Source organism: Typopeltis vanoorti, chromosome 12, assembly GCF_054136105.1.
Source record: "Typopeltis vanoorti isolate ZY-2024b chromosome 12, IOZ_Tvanoo_1.0, whole genome shotgun sequence".
NCBI lineage: Eukaryota > Metazoa > Arthropoda > Arachnida > Uropygi > Thelyphonidae > Typopeltis > Typopeltis vanoorti.
This window is the reverse complement of record NC_143560.1, coordinates 71,503,066-71,522,378: the sequence shown is the minus strand read 5'-3', so window position 1 is coordinate 71,522,378 and position 19,313 is coordinate 71,503,066. Positions and strand designations below refer to the sequence as shown.

Below are 19,313 nucleotides of genomic sequence, written 5' to 3'. Positions count from 1 at the left end.
GAAAAATGCCTAGAAAACTAAAATAACAAATTCCAGAACTTACTGCTGAACACTTACACAGTTTGAGAAACCCTGGATTAAATTATCTCAGCCACTCAACCATTATAAAATAATATTTCTGTATAATATGTAGGTTATTCCTGCTTGAAAAATTGTTTTTTTTCCTTTTCTTTTTTTCTCAATACTCTGTCAGTTGTAGATGAGCCATCTAAATCCTTGGCACTTTGAAGTCATCATTTTTTGTTAAGATTTGGTTGGTGAATAAGCATTACACAGGCTTCCACACAATGACCTTCGTAATAGGTTTGGTGCAACGTTAAGGACTGGATACCTTTCCAATTAATCCTGTGCCACATTTGAAGTGCATGAATAGAAAGGCCTACTTTTCAGTAATGAAGAAACTTTACGTGCCATTTGTATTTTTCTTTTCATTTTAGGATTGTCTGTCCTGTTTCTCTATGTAGGGTAGGATACAGGTGCAAAGGATCTGGTATATGCTAGGTGGGCAAGAACCCCCTTGAAACTTTTCATAAAAAATTATCAAAAAGAAATGACAATGAACCATTACTATAAAATATTTTAATCAAGAAAATATATCATGCATAATATTTATGTTAATTTAATAAAAAGTAGTCAAAAGTTTTTCAGAAACTAGATCTAATTAAGGTTATATATGATCTATATGGGAACTCCTACAAGTTTTCATGGAACCCTAAGGTACTTCCGAATGAGTAAGAAATAGTACTCTACAAAGCTATAACATTTTGACTATGTTAACAGAACAAAACTAATCTGTAACAATAGAGTAAGCATTATCTTCAAAATAATATCTCATGTGAAATAACAGTTTTTTTCTTAAAAGACAAAGTTCCAATTTTTTAAATGAATTAATTTTTCTTTTATGCAACCTTATCTTAGTAAAAGAAACATCTATTCAGATGAGGATGTGAGTTCTAATTAAACAACAAAATATATCACAATTAATTCCTTGCAGTGAAATAAAATTGACCTGTTCATCCAGCAGATGTTTTTTTTTTTTTTTTTTCATTTTCAATTCCTACAAGCTATGGGTTAAAACTGCACTGGCATGGATGATTACTTTTAGGGTGGTAAAAGAAGAGTAGGTTTCCATGCTTATCTAACCCTTAGCACACCCATAAAACTAAATATGATATTAGTTTCCAACCTTTCATAAATGAGTGTCATCAAAAGATTTTCTAGAAATATATAATGTTAGCACAAGAATAATGTTTAATTTGCCAAATATTTCGGTCTGAATATTACAGACCATCTTCAGTGGCTACATAGGAATAAATTAAAAAAACAAAGAGGAATACGAACAATCGATCATTCATACATAGAATGCGCTGCGTCATGTCATATCACTAAGTGTTAGAAGAGTAAACATTTAAAAAAAATAAAATAAAATAAAATAAATAATGTGTTATCCTGATTAAACTTTCCCAAATTTTTGATATAGATATACAGTCATTACGATTCAAGTTAGGACATTGAAGGAAGGCCTCTACACTTTCTTTAAATAAACATTCAAATTTGTAGCGACATCTGTGTAGGAGGAGAGTCTTGAACCAAAGGATGTTGTGGTTTGTTTCTAATCCATGCTGAGCTAATCCAGATTTCTTAGGTCTGTTGTGTTGAATTGATGACTGATGCTCTTGAATTCTTTTTTCTATGGAAAGTCCAGTTTGTCCAAAGTAAAAATGATTACGATTACAAGGAACTTGATACACACCAGATAGAGACAAGGTTGAGCATTTATCTTTAGATGAAAGAAACTGGGTGGATAATTTGTTAATAGGTGTATAAGTGGCTGTTAGATCATATTTCTTTAGAACTCTCGAAATTGGTTCTGAAATCCTGGAAATGTAAGGAAGTGGAACTCGATGTATTGAATCTTGGTTGTTCTGTGTTGGTTTGTAAGAATCGAAAAGATGTTGTGTACTCTTTTTGGAGAAGCCATTTAGTTTCATGTGATGTTTGATAGTTGAAAGTTCCTTCTGTAATAAATGAGAAGTTGAACAGTTAGTTTTTGCTCATCGGATTAAACATTTTGTGACTTCTGTTTTTTGACAAGGGTGATGAGTAAATTCTTTGAGAATATAACGACCTGTGAAAGTTGGATTTCTGTAAACTGTTGTTGTAAGAATACCAGAAGGTAAAAGGATCAGAAGGACATCTAAAAAGGATAACTTGTTGTCTTTTTCAATTTCCATGGTAAACTTGATATGAGTATGTAAGGAATTGATACTGCTTAAAAAGGAAGGTAAGGCGTCTCTGTCGTGAGGCCATATAGCAAAGATGTCGTCTATATATCTAACCCAAAAGGATGGTTGAGGGAATATAGATGAGAACAGGACTTCTTCTAGATGTTCTAAATAAAAGTTTGCAAGAGCAGGAGAGAGTAGACTTCCCATGACTGTTCCTTCCACTTGGTTGTAAAATTTATTTTGCCATAAGAAATATCCAGAGTGCATTACGAAATCAAATAGTTTTATAATATCTTGTAGGAAGATGTCAGCTAGTAATTCCAAAGTCTCTTTGAGAGGTACATTCGTATATAAAGATTCTATATCAAAGGCAACCATGTGATCTGTAGGTTGTAAAGAGAAGTTTTTTCATTTATTTAAGAAATCAGAAGAGTTTTTGAAAAAAGAGCGTGAGTTGCCAATGTGTGACTTCAATAATTTAGATAGATATTTGGCTATGCGATAAGTAGGAGAATCAGTACAATTCACTATAGGGCGAAGAGGAATATCTGTCTTATGTATTTTTGGTAGACCATAAAACCTGGGAGGCCTTGCAAAATGAGTTTTTTGTCTTTCAATAGTGTCTACATCTAAACTTATGACCTCATCTAGAAGGGAATTTAATTTCTTCAGTTGTCTGTTGGTTGGATCGTAATTGAGTTCCTAGTATGCTGAGTGATCTCGAAGTAAAAGGGAAAGTTTTCTTCTATAGTTTGAAGAGTCCATAATTACTGTCGCTTTTCCCTTGTCAGCTTTGGTAATGATGAGGTGACTGTTGTTTCATAAGGAACGTATAGCTTTCTTTTCAGAAGGAGATATGTTCGAAGGAGGAAGCTTGGCTTTAAGTAGTGAAGAAGCAACTTCTAGATGGAGAGCATTAGCTTTTTCACTTGACAGAGGAATGAGGTTTTGTTCGATATTAACTAGAAAATCTAGATATGGAATCTTTTTTGGGACAATAGAGAAATCATGTCCTTTTGAGAGGATGAGTGTTTCATTATCGGTTAAAGGCCGACCGGATATGTTGACGATCCAATTATCTGGAACTTGGAAAGGCTTGATTTGTTTAGAAACAAGAACATCATATTCGTGGTTTAGATGTTGATTCTGTTTTTTTATAAGAACGTTGTAAAGAGCATTTAACTACATCCAGAACTATGTTTGAAAGATGTGGTGCTAAGTTTGTGGAGATATAGATACAGAGATCAGAAACTAGCTGAATGTTAATAGCCAGATCATGTTTAGCAGCTTTGAGTTTATTACGGATTAAAGATAAACTGGTGTTCCTGTAAATATTATGAGCTCCAGGAGATTTAATGGTTTCTTTAATCTTAGCAAAATTAGGAATTATCTTGTTGTCGCAGCATTTTTTTAAAATGATGATCCTCGCTCGTAATTTACCTTGAGTTATTGATAGTTTACCTAATTTACCGTTTTTTTTTGGTGAAGTTTTCCCCGTGAAGGAATAAAATTTGATTTTTTAACGATACTTGTGATGTAATGATTAGAAATATATACACGTTAGCACAAGAATAATGTTTAATTTGCCAAATATTTCGGTCTGAATATCAGCATGGATTAGAAACAAACCACAACATCCTTTGGTCCAAGACTCTCCTCCTGCACTTCTTGTGTAGAGGCTTAGAGACCCTTCCTAGACACCTTAGTCACGCGCCTGCCTAATGATACACTTGCCTTCACTGTATACAGAAAACCCACACACACAGGCAGATACATTCACAAACTCTCCCACCACCACCCCTCACAACAATATGGCATCATTAAAACCCTTACCAAGAGAGCCCACAATCTTTGTTCCAGTGGAACCGCCCTCACTACTGAGCTTAACCACATACACAGAACTTTCCTCTCCAATGGCTACAGCGAACACAGTATCAAAAAAATAATCATTTCCTCCTCCATTCCCCGTCCCTCTCATCAACAAGAATTTAAAAATGCCATCACCATACCCTACATCCGTGGCACTTCGGAAAAAATAGCTAAGATACTAAAAAAGTATAACCTACACACAGCATATAAGCCCTACCGCAAACTGGCTACCCTTATCCGTTCTACTAAAGATCAGCTCCCTCCTCTCTCTCTGCCTGGAGTTTACAAAGTACCCTGTTCCTGTAAGCTTGCGTACTTTGGACAGACAGGCAGATCAGCATCCATCCATCCGCCTAGAGGAACACAAGTCGTACATCGTTAAACACAACTATGGCCATTCAAGCTTGGCTGACCATGTTTTAGACACCACCAACAGAGTATCATGGAAAAAAACCACCATGCTCCACCACATCAAATTCAAGAAAGAGAGACTTTTCTTAGAAGCAGCAGCAGCTCTCAAAAACCAACCAAATCTTAACAAATACGGTTGCATTAAGCTTCCGAAGATTTGGGAAACAGTCATCGCCAGAGGTCCCACCTTACATTCCAGGCCACCTACAACTGCCCTTAGAGGGCGCTCCACCTAGATAGGACTTTATTGTCACCCACGTGGTTGGGCTTAGTATTGTAAGTTTTTGTGTGCTTGTTACATTAATTGTCTTTGTAATCCCCGTAGATGTCCTAGTGACTAGGACGAAATATAGGAAGTATTAAATTCTATTTTAATTCTTTGTGAGTGCTGTAAAAAGTCCATTAAACCTCCAACATAATCTCCTCCTGCACAGATGTCGCTACAATGAACGTTTATTTAAAGAAAGTGTAGAGGCCTTCCTTCAACGTCCTAACTTGAATCGTAATGACTGTATATCTATATCAAAATTTTGGGAAAGTTTAATCAGGATAACACATTATTTATTTTTTAAATGTTTACTCTTCTAATACTTAGCAATATGACATCACATGGTGCGTTCTATGTATGAATGATCAATTGTTTGTATTCCTCTTTGTTTTTTTAAAACTATTTCTATGTAGCCACTGAAGATGGTCTGTAATATTTAGACCGAAATATTGGGCAAATTAAACATTATTCTTGTGCTAACGTGTATATATTTCCTAATCATTATGTCACAAGTATCGTTAAAAAATCAAAAGATTTTCTTTCACCTCATTGAAGAAGCAATAAGAAAAAAGTGGGTATAAACTTAGTATTATTATCACACCTCCATGGAGACAGAGACTCATCGTGGGAGGTACACACTATTGCACAATGCTCATCCAACCATGCCTTAAACTGATTCAATGTGCCGACATTCACAACACACTCAGGGAATGCATTCCACTCACCAACCACTCTTCATGCAAAGAAACTTCTTCTCACTACTTTGCTCATACCCTTCTTATACAGTTTCCAGCAATGGCCTCTTGTTCTAACTGCCTCTCCCACTCTATGAAAAATCACTTCCATATCAACCTGACACAGCCAATGACCAGCTTATATATCTCCATCATATCTCCCATCTCCCTCCTGTTCACAATGCTCTGCAACTAACATTCTCTCAATCTGTCCTCGTACTCCACATTCCAAAAACTACTGATAACCTTTGTGAATCTTCTCTGGACCCTTTCTAACATATCCTCATCACCATGAAAACCTAGCAACCAAATCTGTGCACAATTATCAATATGAGGCCTGATCAAGGCCTTATACAATGGCATCATAACCTCTCTATTTCTGCATGCCAGGGTCCTCTGCATCATCGCCATTATCCGATGTGACATATTCACAACTTGTCAATGTGGTCCCTGAATTTCAAATCCTTGTCCACCATCACTCATAGATCTCTCATCTCCTCTACTTCCTTTAAAGTTTCTCCACCAAGTGTATACTTTGCATCCCATTGTTGCTTACCAAATCTCAAAACCTTACATTTCACAACACTGAACTCACATTTCCTCTTACCGGCCCATTTATACGATCTATTCAAGTCCTCATGTAAGGCCATAACATCTGCTTGCTCTGCATTGCTCTACCCAATTTTGCTTCGTCTGCAAGCAGCTGCATATCACTAGTTAAACCCATCCCAATATCATTAACATACAAATTGAACAACAATTGTCCCAAAACTGACCCTTGCAATACATTACTAGTGACCTTCCTCTTTCGGGATGCTGCACCCCCATATACAACTTTCTGATACCTATCTGACAGCCAGTCACTGATCCAACTCAGAAGTCTATTATCCAATTCCATCCATTTCAATTTATTTAACAGTTTGTCATGTGGTGGTCAATCAAAGGCTTTTCAAAATCCAAGTACACCACTGTATATGCATCTCCCCTGTCCAAGGGATTTGTCACCTTGTTATAGTACATAAGTAAGTTAGTAAAACACGAGAGCCCTTTAACAAACTCATGCTAATAACCACAAAGAATACTGCTGTTATCAACCCATTTCTGTATCCTGTTTCTAACCAATCTCTCTCTCTCTCTCTCTCTCTAGTACCTTCAACCATAAGTCCAGATATACAGGTTGGCGTATAATTTGAAGCTATAGCCTTATCACCACCTTTATGCAGCGGAACAATTTTATCCTCCTTCCATTCCCTTGGAATCTGTGCTGTTGTAAGACTCTTATTAAAGAGGCATACCAATGCTACTACCAATTCCCTGTAACATTCCCTTAAGATGTGTGGTGATATGTCATCAAATCCTATCACCTTATTGACATCAAGGTTATTTATTTCCTCAAATACCTCCTACTCACTCAAAATTAAGCCATCCTCTCCTATGAACTCTACACTTAAGTTCCTCATGATTCCACCCTGATCAAATACTTTTGATCAGGGTTTATGAAATACCCTTATAAATTGATCACAGAATATCTGAAGAATGTTTTCTACGGCAGTTACCATTCTACCATTTTCATTCATTAACATTATCTTACCATGATCATTTTTTCTTCTACTTGCCACATATCTAAAAAACCTTAGATATTATAACTTAAGCCTTTTTGGTCTTCAGAATACATTCACACATGGATGCTGTTTTGCATTTCTTTGTCAGTTCCCTATCCTGATTTATGCTCAGTAGACCCACACTTCACTGTGTAGACATTAGAAACTGAAATACTACAGAATAGGTTGGTTAATCCTTATTCCAGGAGTGTCTTATGTCTGTAGATGTGGGTTCACGGGGCTTTTTTTGCCTGTTCTGAGAGATGAAAAACCCGAGCTTCCAGGTGGAAAAAACCCTCTACTTTCATACGAGACTGGCTAACTCACTGTTAGTCAAAAGAGACCAGATAAAGGTTCACAACTTGGACAGGAATTGAACCCAGGTTTTTCTGACCACAGGGTTTAATCTATACCAACTGAGCTACGGAGGTTCTATATTTACAGTACATTATCAATAGTCAATAAGAATACTTTTAAGACATAGCTATGGAGCATTCATCCCATGGTTTCAATTGCTATACATACCTCTGTTCCTGTCTCTAACACAAAATAAAGTACTGTATGTCCACACTTCATAGAACCGACCTTGGCAACGTGCCAAGAATAGTCAATTCATGCTGAAGGGGGAGAAAGAAGTAAAGGATGTATGAATTGGTCACCAACACACGAAATCACGTGCTTTATAAGCAAATTTTCCAACTGCTGTACAAGTAAAATAGTTACCACTTTAAGAACTAGAATTTTCATAAAAAGCTAATTTTCCGACATATAATAATAAACACTCATCCCACGAAACACATTGATTATCCTATTATCAGAATGGATTCGCCTTCTCCTGACATGCACAGAAGTGTCGAAGGGTCTCGCATCTGTGGGCATACAGTAACAGCTTAAGAGTTTCATCATGAGTTTATGACAAATAACTGAAACAAGGTTTAACATGACCATTTCTTTCAGAGACTTCAAGGCAAAGATTACAAAAACTAGCTACATTATATTATGAACATAGTGTACTTTAAACTTTTGCCTAAAAACTTTATGCAAATAACAAATGCATTATATGCATAAAAATGAAATTTGTTAACATAGATCTATAAGAATAATCTGAAGTGGTATATGTCACTACAAAAAACAAAGGTTTAATTCATTCAGATTAAATTAAGCTTTTAATCTAATTAATACAATTAATTTATTCAGTACATTTTGTAATATGCCATATAGAAAAGCTAGAGATATTTACTTAGCAGAATTCTGCTAAGTAAATGTCTCAAATGTAAATTTTTAGTGTTTGGGCAATAAGTTGATTTTGATTTGCATGATGATTGCTATGTCTGAACCTGTGCATTCCCCCCACCCCCACATTATGTAACAGATATAGGAAGTATTTGTGTGTTTGGTCAACAGCTGCTAAAACAACTCTGATGTTCTTTTGGATATTTTGAGATAAAAACAGTATTCACCTTTACATACCTTCACAGCAACATCTTTGCCTTCATATGTTTTGGCTTTAAAAACTTGAGCCAGGCTGGCAGCAGCAATTGGTGTACGGTTAAACAAGGCAAACATTTCTTCTGGTAATTTGCCAAAATCCTCAATAAACAACTGCTCAAGCTATATATATATAAAAAAGTACCATGCAATAAGTCAAGTGGAGTAAAATTACCAAATGTAAGACAAAATATTTTAATACTTAATTGTTTGAAAAATTCTTGCTTTCTGTTCATCACATTTTATGAAAATATTGTAACAAGGAAGATAACTAAATGGGCCGATTATTGATGTCTAATGACAGTGTTCCTTCCCTAAGATTTTTATAGTTTATATCGCTTTAAGATATGCAGCATCAACATATTCTTTAGTCATAATGCAGACATCTCCTGAAGTTTCATAATCGTCTTCTCATTTTTAGTACTGCAGATACAGCTGGCAGAATGTCTCTTTTTTTTTTTTCAAAATGACTGCTTTTTTGTTTTCTAATTTTTGTTAAAATATTCTATTTTTCACTCCAAATCAGTTTTATTCAGAATTTTGATTTTCTTCATGAAAATACAGAAAAACTAATTAAAAACTATAAGATATAGTCATCACTACACGCACTCTTACAAAAAGTTTAGTTTTGCAGTATCTTCATAAGATCAGTTCTTGAAACAGCCAAAGAACCAGAATGGGAAAGCTGGGAAATAAATGACTTATCTGGGAAAGAAAAAAAAAAAAAAAAGCAATTGTTATTTTTGGTTTCGAAACTAATTCGACCAAACTGAATTAGTTTTGTTTACAAATTCTTTCACATCTAGTAACGAACTATGCAATGCAACAAAAAATGTCATATTCACAAAAGGCTTATTGTGAATGTTAAGGAAGACATGTTCAATCTCCATGAAATAGTCAGCCTAAATGTGAGACATTAATCCCTTCCCAATATGTTTATACAGTTTATTTTGATAGCTGAAATAACCAGAACTAATTACAATATCAAAGGGATGGATAATATTGAGTGTGTTTAAGTTCCTGTTTAGAGTATTTAGAATTTAGACTACTATTCAAAAGTATATACAAGAAATGGACAAAAAAATGAAAACATGAACACGTTTCAATTGATATGCTGTTGGTCCACTGTGGGCATCTAGTACAGTCTGTATTCTTTGAGGGAGAGACCATCAGTGCTTGGAACTCAACACGAGGAATTTTACACCATTCATCTGACAGAAACTGGATTAATTCACCTTTGTTCTTTGGAGGTGAGAAATGTTGCCTGAGAGCTAAGCTCCAAAATGTCCAATAAATGTTCTATAGGATTTATGTGGTGTCCTGTCTGTCACTGCCATCCCAATCGCCAGATTGGGATGGCAGTGACAGACAGGACACCACACCATCATGTTCTGCAAACCACTGGGTGACCACATTTGCTTGATGAATGGGAGCATGATCCTGTTGAAACATGGCTGGCTGGCTGCATAGGAGAAAAGTGTGTCAACATAGGATGAAGATGATCACTTATGATTGAAAAATAACATGCAGCATCTACTTCGCCTTCCAGTACAACAAGTGGATCCAAACCATGCCATGAGAATGCATTCTAGACCATTACAGAACCATGAAAACCTTTCACAGTTGGAAACAAGCACTATGGCTGGTAAGATTCCTTCTGCTGACATCACACATGCATTCATCCATTTGCAGCAAAAAAAGTCATTAGCAAACCCATGCTGTTCATTAAAGAGAATTCTACTGCTGTCCACCCAGTTCAGAATCCTTGTCCTCACTAGCTTCTCCAACACCTTTGACCACAACTTCAGACAAGCAGATTGGCCTATAATTCAAAACCTTAGTTTTATCACTTCCTTTATGAAGAAGAACAATTTTGCCATCTTTCCACTCATTTGGGACCTGGGCTAATATAAGACTCATGTAAAAATTTATGTTAAAGATGTTGTTAACTGCCTGGAACATTCCCTCAAGACAAGTGGTGATATACCATCAAGTCTCATGGTCTTGTTTACATCAAGTTTACTCAATTCCTCATATACCTCCTGTTAACCCGACATCAGTGGTTCCTCCTCCCATTCCCGCTGCTCTGAAGTTCTGTATTATGTTACAATCACAAGGAAGAATACTTTAATGAACTGCTCATTGAACACCCACCTCTATTATATCCACCTCACTGTTTATCATTCTCCCATTATTACTGACTAACATCATCTTCCCATAATTATTCTTCCTTCTGCTGGCCATATATAAAAAAACTCCCTAGGATTTCTTTTAATATCATTTTCCTTTTGCTACCCTTACTAAATGACTTACCTTCCTTGCTTGCTCTTTGTACTACTCATGTAAATGATTATCTCCACTCATCATGTGCTGCCTCCACAATGTTTTTTTCTTCCTGATTGCATACTTCACCTCTTCAGTTATCCATTTTACACATATCTTATTTAATCTCTTGACCTTTGGAACACTCACTCATTGCCTCTGATAGATAATTTCTGAGTAGAGACCAAGCAGCAATAATTTTCTTCCCATCCAATTCCTCATTCCATGATATTGCTGCAAGCTGCCTCCTGAGTTTGCCATAATCACCTGCCTTATAGTTTCACATAATTCTTTCTCACAAAAGTCCTCATATGGCTGGCCACCACCTAAGTGATCACTTCGCTGCCTGCTACATAAAGCCACAATGCACATTGTTGCTATTGTTAATGTAATATTAAGATATCACTACTTCCCTGCATAATGGAAAGCAGCAGATGTAATCTTAATCCCCCCCAAACCAGGAAAAGTAGCACACCTTCCCCAAAACTATTACCCAATCAGCCTGCTTTCTTGCCAAGGAAAAATAGCTGAGAGGGTAATACTAATAACACTTCAGAAAGTCACTAAAGAACCAAATCTCATCACACATTAGCAAATTGGATTCCTGGAGAACCACTCCATAGAACAACACAGCACAAGTTTTCCATGACTCATAGTAGGGTTCAATAGGAAACAACACACAGGGGTGATCTTCCTGGACAATGACAAAGTATTTGACAAAATATGGCACAATGGGCTTCTTTTCAAACTCTTGCAGGCCAAATTTCACTGGACTGGTCAAACTTACCAAATCGTACCTCGGTGATCTCAAACAACGAGTGAAGCTACAGGAAATTAGATCATCTGAATGCAATGTCACTGCAGGCATTATCAGCTCTACTCTTTACTATTTATGTGGCTGACATCCCATGTACTGTTGCCATCACAATGGCCACATGTGCAGATGATACTGCAATGATGGTCTGTTGCTTGCAACCTAGATTGGCAACTGACAAACTGGAAACACAGTCTCAGTACTAGAACAATGGTCCAAAAAATGGCAATTTGATGATAATGTAGAGAAGAGCACTGCAGTGGTATTGTGTTATCCACAAGACGGAGTGTCAATGGAGGTCAAAGTAGTCGTGTTTGGCACCCCATTCCATGGCAACAAGTAATCAAATACTTGGGGTACAACTAGATAAAGGACCTTGCTTTACAACTCATACTGATCATGTCTGCTCAAAAACAAACAAGGCAGCTTGTTACTGAATCATCATAGCCAGCTAAGTATCAAACCGCTGCTATACAAGATGCTGATCAGGCCAGTCCTGATATATGGCTAACCCATGTGAAGTCACATAGCAGATTCAAACATTACCAAACTATAGACAATCTAAAACAAATGTTTACAAATAGCATTTAATGCACTTTGGTTCATAAGAATCATATAGCTTCACTTCAGATGCTGATATCCCTGAGATCAAAACTTTCTTATGCAAAAAGGTTAAAAAATTCTTTGCAAATGCTGCTATCCACCCTAACTCAATAACCTGCCAGTCAGTACACTACAGTGAGCATAATCCTGCAAAAAAGAAATGTCCCAAAACCATGCTGGACAGGTAAGATTTTTTAAGATCCACTGCCAGAAGCCTAAAATCGGCAAGCCAAAGGTAAATAACATTCCTAACCTGTTATAGTCTACCACCTAGCAGTAAACTGAAGCAAATATCTCAAGAGATACATCCCAAAAACCATACCAAACAAGGTTTTCTTTAAGGGTAAAGAGAGGGGAAAAAAAATCTTACTAGTAGTCAATAACCAATAACAGATGAACCAAGTGCTTAATAATATTATTCCTTAGCCCAGAAATTTTGTTGCAAATTCGACCAAAGGGATAACGGACTACAGGTCTAATCAATCCATCTTGCTAGAACAGTTAGCTGTTAACCTTGGTATCCCTTCAGAGTCCGAATCCCACTGATGAGACTTCAAATAAAGGTCAAAACCAGTGTGGGTGGTGGATCTTCTCATGATGCATAGCATTATACGTACCTGAAAGGATGCATGCTCTGTATTATGGAATATTAAGGCAACTGATGAGGCAATAGTCCAGTTGTGAAGATACTTCACATGCAAAAACTTTGTTTGCTTACACTTGGATAAAGAATTAAACCAAGACGATAATTTCTTGGCATCTTTAATTTATATTATAATAACTAAGTGAAAAGGCTTTCGACAGACATTAATAGTTATTTATTTAACAGATATTTTAAAACATAAACCTGCCATATAGTTATTCATGGCAAATCACATCGAACAATATGTTTCCTTGGCCTTTTTATTATTATTATTATTATTCAGGCCTCCGTGGAGTCAAAAGACTCATCGTGGGAGGTCCTTCCTAAGAACATAAAGTCTGTCAAGACTCATCGAGGGAAGGTCCCCCCCTAAGAAACACAAAGTCTATCATACCACTCTTTAAACTCGTTGACCGTTCTCGCTCCCACCACTCCATCAGGCAATGCATTCCACGGTTCAACCACCCTCCATGCAAAGAAACCACTCCTTACCCTCTTGCTCACAGTTTCCTTTCGTAACTTCCAGGGATGGCCTCTTGTCATCACTCCTTCCCGCTGTTCAACCAAGCGAAAGAACTCCCCAGTGTCAACCCTGTAACCACCTCTCAACAGTTTAAAAATCTCAATCATATCACCTCTCCTTTTTCGAGAAAGATTTCAGAGGAATCTTGAATCACCTCACTATACCAAAAAGTCTTCTGGATCTGATGTACTCCTCCCAACTAGTGTGTACAGGAACAATATGGCAATGGTAAGAAATTATATTCTTGTTTTATTAATTATAATAATAATTAATTTATTAATCCTTTATTCAAGTGTAAGCAAACAAAGTTTGCATATGAAGTATCTTCATGACTAGACTATTGTATGTTCACAGTTCATAGAACTGGGGCTGGCAGATTGCCAAGAATAGTCAATTCATGCTGAAGAGGAGAAAGAAATAAAGAAATAAAGGATGTACAAATTGGTCACCCAATAATTGAAATCACATGCTTTATATGTAAAATTTACCAACTGTTATATAAGCAAAATAGTTACCACTTTAAAAACTACAATTTATAAAAGAAAAGTTAATTTTCCGACGTGTAATAATAAACAACTCGTGCCACAAGACGGATTGGTTACTTTATTATCAGAATGGATTCTCCTTCTGACATGCAAAAGTGCCAAAGGGGCTTGCATCTGTGGGCGTACAGCACTTGTATATAGAAGAAGACAGCTTCACATCAATTTCCTTATTATCCCATAATGCAAAACATACTTTTCTCTGGATATGCATAACACTATGCATTATGAGCGAATCACTACCCAGACTAGTTTTGACCTTTACTGACATCTCATTAGTGGAAGCTAGGCTAAAGGATTCTGAACTGATGTAGCAGTCATATATTTCTCATGTATGAGTAGTAGAAGGATGCATTATCTTATTATTATTAATATTTTCTGGATCAGAGTATTTTAAAAGGAGCCTAGTAGTAAAGATACTTCAAGCACAAACCTTGATTGCATACACTAGCATAAAGAATTAACTGGCCTTGATGTGTGTAAACATCCATAATTACATTAATATTATGGATATTATATATATATATTTTTTGGATATTATATATATATATATTTTGGATATTACAGGGTGTTCGGGATAAATTTGACATATTTATAATTAATTATATTTTTCCGTAAGTTACATGTATTAACACACACTTCTCTTCATTTAAAAGTTTGGACCCTTCTTCATTCATATACAAGATGTCAGAAAGGATGGATAGCTGGAACCCACCTGAATCATGGAAGAGAATAACTTGTATCATGATGATTCGTGCCCGCCATCAAAATAAGGATATTACGACTGCTGCCCAATGCTCCCTGAATACAGTAAAAACAATCAGGCATGAACTAGAGACTTGCAATGGTGACTACGAGGATGTAGCAAGAAGAAAGATCCCTAGCAGACGATCTGATTGCGTTCGTACAGCAGAATTCCTCGCAAATCTGCAGGAACAGGTGTTGAAGAACCCTGGCATTGGAATTCGGGCTTTGTTCGTGGAGTTGCTAACTGTAGTCAAGCCCTGGATAACAAGGGTAGCCAATGGTAGGCCGTATGTATGGCAGCAGGATTCGGCCCCTTGCCACACCTCTGGGAAAAGTCAAAAATGGTTGTCTGAAAATTTCTACGACTTCACCAGTCCAAATGTTTGGCCTCCAAACTCCCCAGACCTTAACCCCATGGATTATTTTGTATGGGGCGCAGTTGAAAAAGACACCAATCGCACTTCCAGTAATACAAAAGCCCAGTTAATGGATAAAATTAAAACAGTTTTTGCGGCCCTTCCCAGGGAGACTGTAGCATCAGCTTGTTCGAGGTTCCGAAGCAGAATTGAAGCTGTGATCGATGCTAATGGTGGTTATTTTGAGTAAATCTTGTTGATAGTATTGTAATTAACTCTGCCTGTAATGTTTTTTTGTCAATTCATTAAATTTAATAGATACAAAGAAGATTTTCTTTTTCCTTACGAAACTGTCAAATTTATGCCGAACACCCTGTATATATATTTATAATAATACTTTGGATATTATGGAATTTTGTTATATTTCATCTGACTGTCTGGGTGGTTAAACAAGAATATAATTTTTTGGCAACCATAACTTACTTTGTAATCAAGTGAAAAAAGCTGTGGCAATGGGAAAGTTGCCAAGGGAGTCTGTTTCAGAAGAGGATTTATAGCAGATAATTTTACCAATTATTTAAATTCCTACACTAAAAAAAGCAAAAAAGCGTTGCAACTACAAATTTGCCAAGAGCTACCAAGCCAGCTATACTACTGCTTAAAACTGCACTTAAAAGCTGTGCCACATAACCTGTCTGATATTATCTCTACACTCTCATGCACAAATGGCACCCAGCACCACAGAATGGAAGCAAGCCAACGTATTCAGTTCATTCTAAAAAAAAAAAAGGAGAGAGGCCCATTATCAAACATAATCGTCCCACTGATTTCATATCATTAACCATTCTTTATCACAAGTATCCATCAGGAAGGATTCTGCTACTACTATTAGATCACAGCAGATCTCCTTGCCTTACATCACCTGCCTATGAACAAGTGGATATATGCTATGAAGACAGAAAAAACTTACATTTTAGAAATCATGGACTTTACAACCATGTTATAAATAACTATTTTAATTTCCCGACATTTCGACCTTCATATTAAGGTCATATAAATATACAAGGACAAGCTGAGTTACATTTCACAATAAGCAAAAGAAACAATGATTTGATCATGGGTTATTCTACTGGCTGGCATGATCTCTAGTGAAAAAAAAAATAATAATAAAGATAAAATTACAAATTAATTATTTAGAAACTATATCAAAGCTAAATAGAATCTGAACAATAATGATGGTCTAAAAATCCCAAGTATATGGATGGCACATATTCTACCCATGGAACCTTTCTCCCTAAGAGTAAACTAAAAACTTGACTGTAGATAATCCAGAATCCTAAATCTAATATAACAATTGTAATGTTAAAAATAGGACATCCTTGTTACTGTAAAAAAATTATCTATAAGAAAGAATGTTTCTCTCATGTTATCTTAAATAGAATTTAGCTTTGATGTAGTTTCTAAATAATTAATTTGTAATTTTATCTTTTTTTTTTTTTTTTCACTAGAGATCATGCCAGTAGAATAACCTGTGATCAAATCATTGTTTCTTTAGCTTATTGTGAAATGTAACTCAGCTTGTCCTTGTATGTTTGTATATACTTCAGAAGATGACCTTAACATGACGGTCGAAACGTCGGGAAATTAAAATAGTTATTTATAACACGGTTGTAAAGTCCATAATTTCTAAAATGAATGCTGATCACCATGCAACACTAAAAGAAAGGACAGAGAAAGCTTAAGGTTTTCAAGGTAATTGAGTTTGGCAGAGATGGCTTCTCATTGTCTGCCTTTCACTCCTTGTAATTAGGTAACTAAGGTTTTCTCCCTGGATGTTCATCCATATGCAATGTTGACCAGCTTTCTCTCTTCAGATTGTTCTAAAAATGTAGAAATGCCTCTGAGCTCTGTATTTAATGCTTATCTTCTTCTTTCTTCTAAACATAAATAACTTTTGAAAGTTTATTTTTCACTTTGGTTAGACTATAATAAATTTAGTTTAATCCTTTATCCAAATGTGAGCAAACAAAGTTTGTGCCTGAAAGTATCTTCAGGACTGGGGTAAGGTGGTACAACACCAGGCAACTCGTTGCAAAGGTGGAGCAAGTTAACATCACTCCTATCTCAGTATCTCCCATAATGCAAAACACATCTCCTTGCAGATATGTCTAATGTTATGCATAAGGGAAGGGCCACTACCCAGACTACTTTCGACCTTTATTGAATGTAAAAGTGAAATGGGCTCTAAAAATAAGATGATCCCGAAAGATCGCCCAACTCTGCATTGTTCCACTCAATGACAGCCTAACCCCGTCACTGAGAAGAACTTCTCAGAATTGGCTCTACCTAATGGCAGGCCCACCCCACCACCAAGCAGAGCCATAATCTCAACAGTGGCCCCAATCAGAGATAGGCAAAAACCTATCCCTAAGCAGAGCCTCATGGAGCCCCCACCGGTTTCAGCCTTTATCGAGGCTTCATCAGCGAGTAGCTAGACCTTTATTCAGGTCTCTTCAGTGGGAGCCGGGCCCAAGTGGAGATACCAGACAGAAGCATTAGCAAGGTCATCTCTACCTATAGGAGTTTCCAAACGGTGTGCCACCTTTTTATTAAATTACTCTGGATTTAGAGAAAGGTATTGAAAGTTTATTTTTCACTTGGTTAGACTATAATAAATTTAGTTTAATCCTTTATCCAAATGTGAGCAAACAAAGTTTGTGCCTGGAAGTATCTTCGGGACTGGGGTAAGGTGGTACAACACCAGGCAACTCGTTACAAAGGTGGAGCAAGCTAACATCACTCCTACCTCAGTATCTCCCATAATGCAAAACACATCCTTGCAGATATGTCTAATGTTATGCATAAGGGAAGGGCCACTACCCAGACTAGTTTCGACCTTTATTGAGGTCTCTTCAGTGGGAGCCAGGCCCAAGTGAGATACCAGGCAGAAGCATTAGCAAGGTCATCTCTACCTATAGGAGTTGCCAAACGGTGTGCCACTTTTTTATTAAATTACTCTGGATTTAGAGAAAGATGTTGAAAGTTTATTTTTCACATGGTTAGACTATAATAAATTTAGTTTAATCCTTTATTCAAGTGTGAGCAAACAAAGTTTGCGCCTGAAAGTATCTTCAGGACTGGGGTAAGGTGGTACAACACCAGACAACTCGTTGCAAAGGTGGAGCAAGCTAACATCTCTCCTATCTCAGTATCTCCCATAATGCAAAACACATCTCCTTGCAGATGTGTATAGTCTAACCAAGTGAAAAATAAACTTTCAACATCTTTCTCTAAATCCAGAGTAATTTAATAAAAAGGTGGCACACCGTTTGGCAACTCCTATAGGTAGAGATGACCTTGCTAATGCTTCTGCTTGGTATCTCCACTTGGGCCTGGCTCCCATTGAAGAGACCTCAATAAAAGTTTGCTCACACTTGAATAAAGGATTAAATTAAATTTATTATAGTCTAACCATGTGAAAAATAAACTTTCAACATCTTTCTCTAAATCCAGAGTAATTTAATAAAAAGGTGGCACACTGTTTGGCAACTCCTATAGGTAGAGATGACCTTGCTAATGCTTCTGCTTGGTATCTCACTTGGGCCTGGTTCCCACTGAAGAGACCTCAATAAAAGTCGAAACTAGTCTGGGTAGTGGCCCTTCCCTTATGCATAACATTAGAAATATCCGCAAGGAGATGTGTTTTGCATTATGGGAGATACTGAGATAGGAGTGATGTTAGCTTGCTCCACCTTTGCAAAGAGTTGCCCGGTGTTGTACCTTACCCCAGCCCTGAAGATACTTTCAGGCACAAACTTTGTTTGCTCACACTTGGATAAAGGATTAAACTAAATTTATTATAAATAACTTTTGCTCACTGACTTCAATCCAGAGTTTTCTTCATTTTACAAAACTTGCAGTGTTCAAATATTCCAAACCTCAAGGTTTTCTGCAACCATCAAACGGTGATCTCCATTCTTCAGTGGGGTGATAACAAAATAGTTACCTTCAATGCCAACCAACAATAGTCCTATCTTATTATTTTTCACCTTTCCAGATACTAAATGTGAAAATTCCAGATCCACCCTACATTAGAATACTGCTTTCGTATGTGGAGTGATGCATCAGAAGCTTCCCTAAAAATTCTTGATGTGTTCAAAAGAG

The 19,313-nt window shown here is 36.6% G+C and overlaps 1 protein-coding gene across 6 annotated transcripts in view; it reads right to left on the bottom strand.

The window, feature by feature from the left end:
• The window catches only part of Adck5 (aarF domain containing kinase 5), a 255,110-nt gene that overhangs the window by 182,425 nt on the left and 53,372 nt on the right, over positions 1 to 19,313 (bottom strand). For all 6 annotated transcript variants that reach the window (XM_090402087.1, XM_090402088.1, XM_090402090.1 and 3 more), the window contains one exon: positions 8,582 to 8,722. In XM_090402087.1, the coding sequence (XP_090258213.1) occupies positions 8,582 to 8,722 (141 nt within the window). The remainder of the gene's footprint in view (positions 1 to 8,581; positions 8,723 to 19,313) is intronic.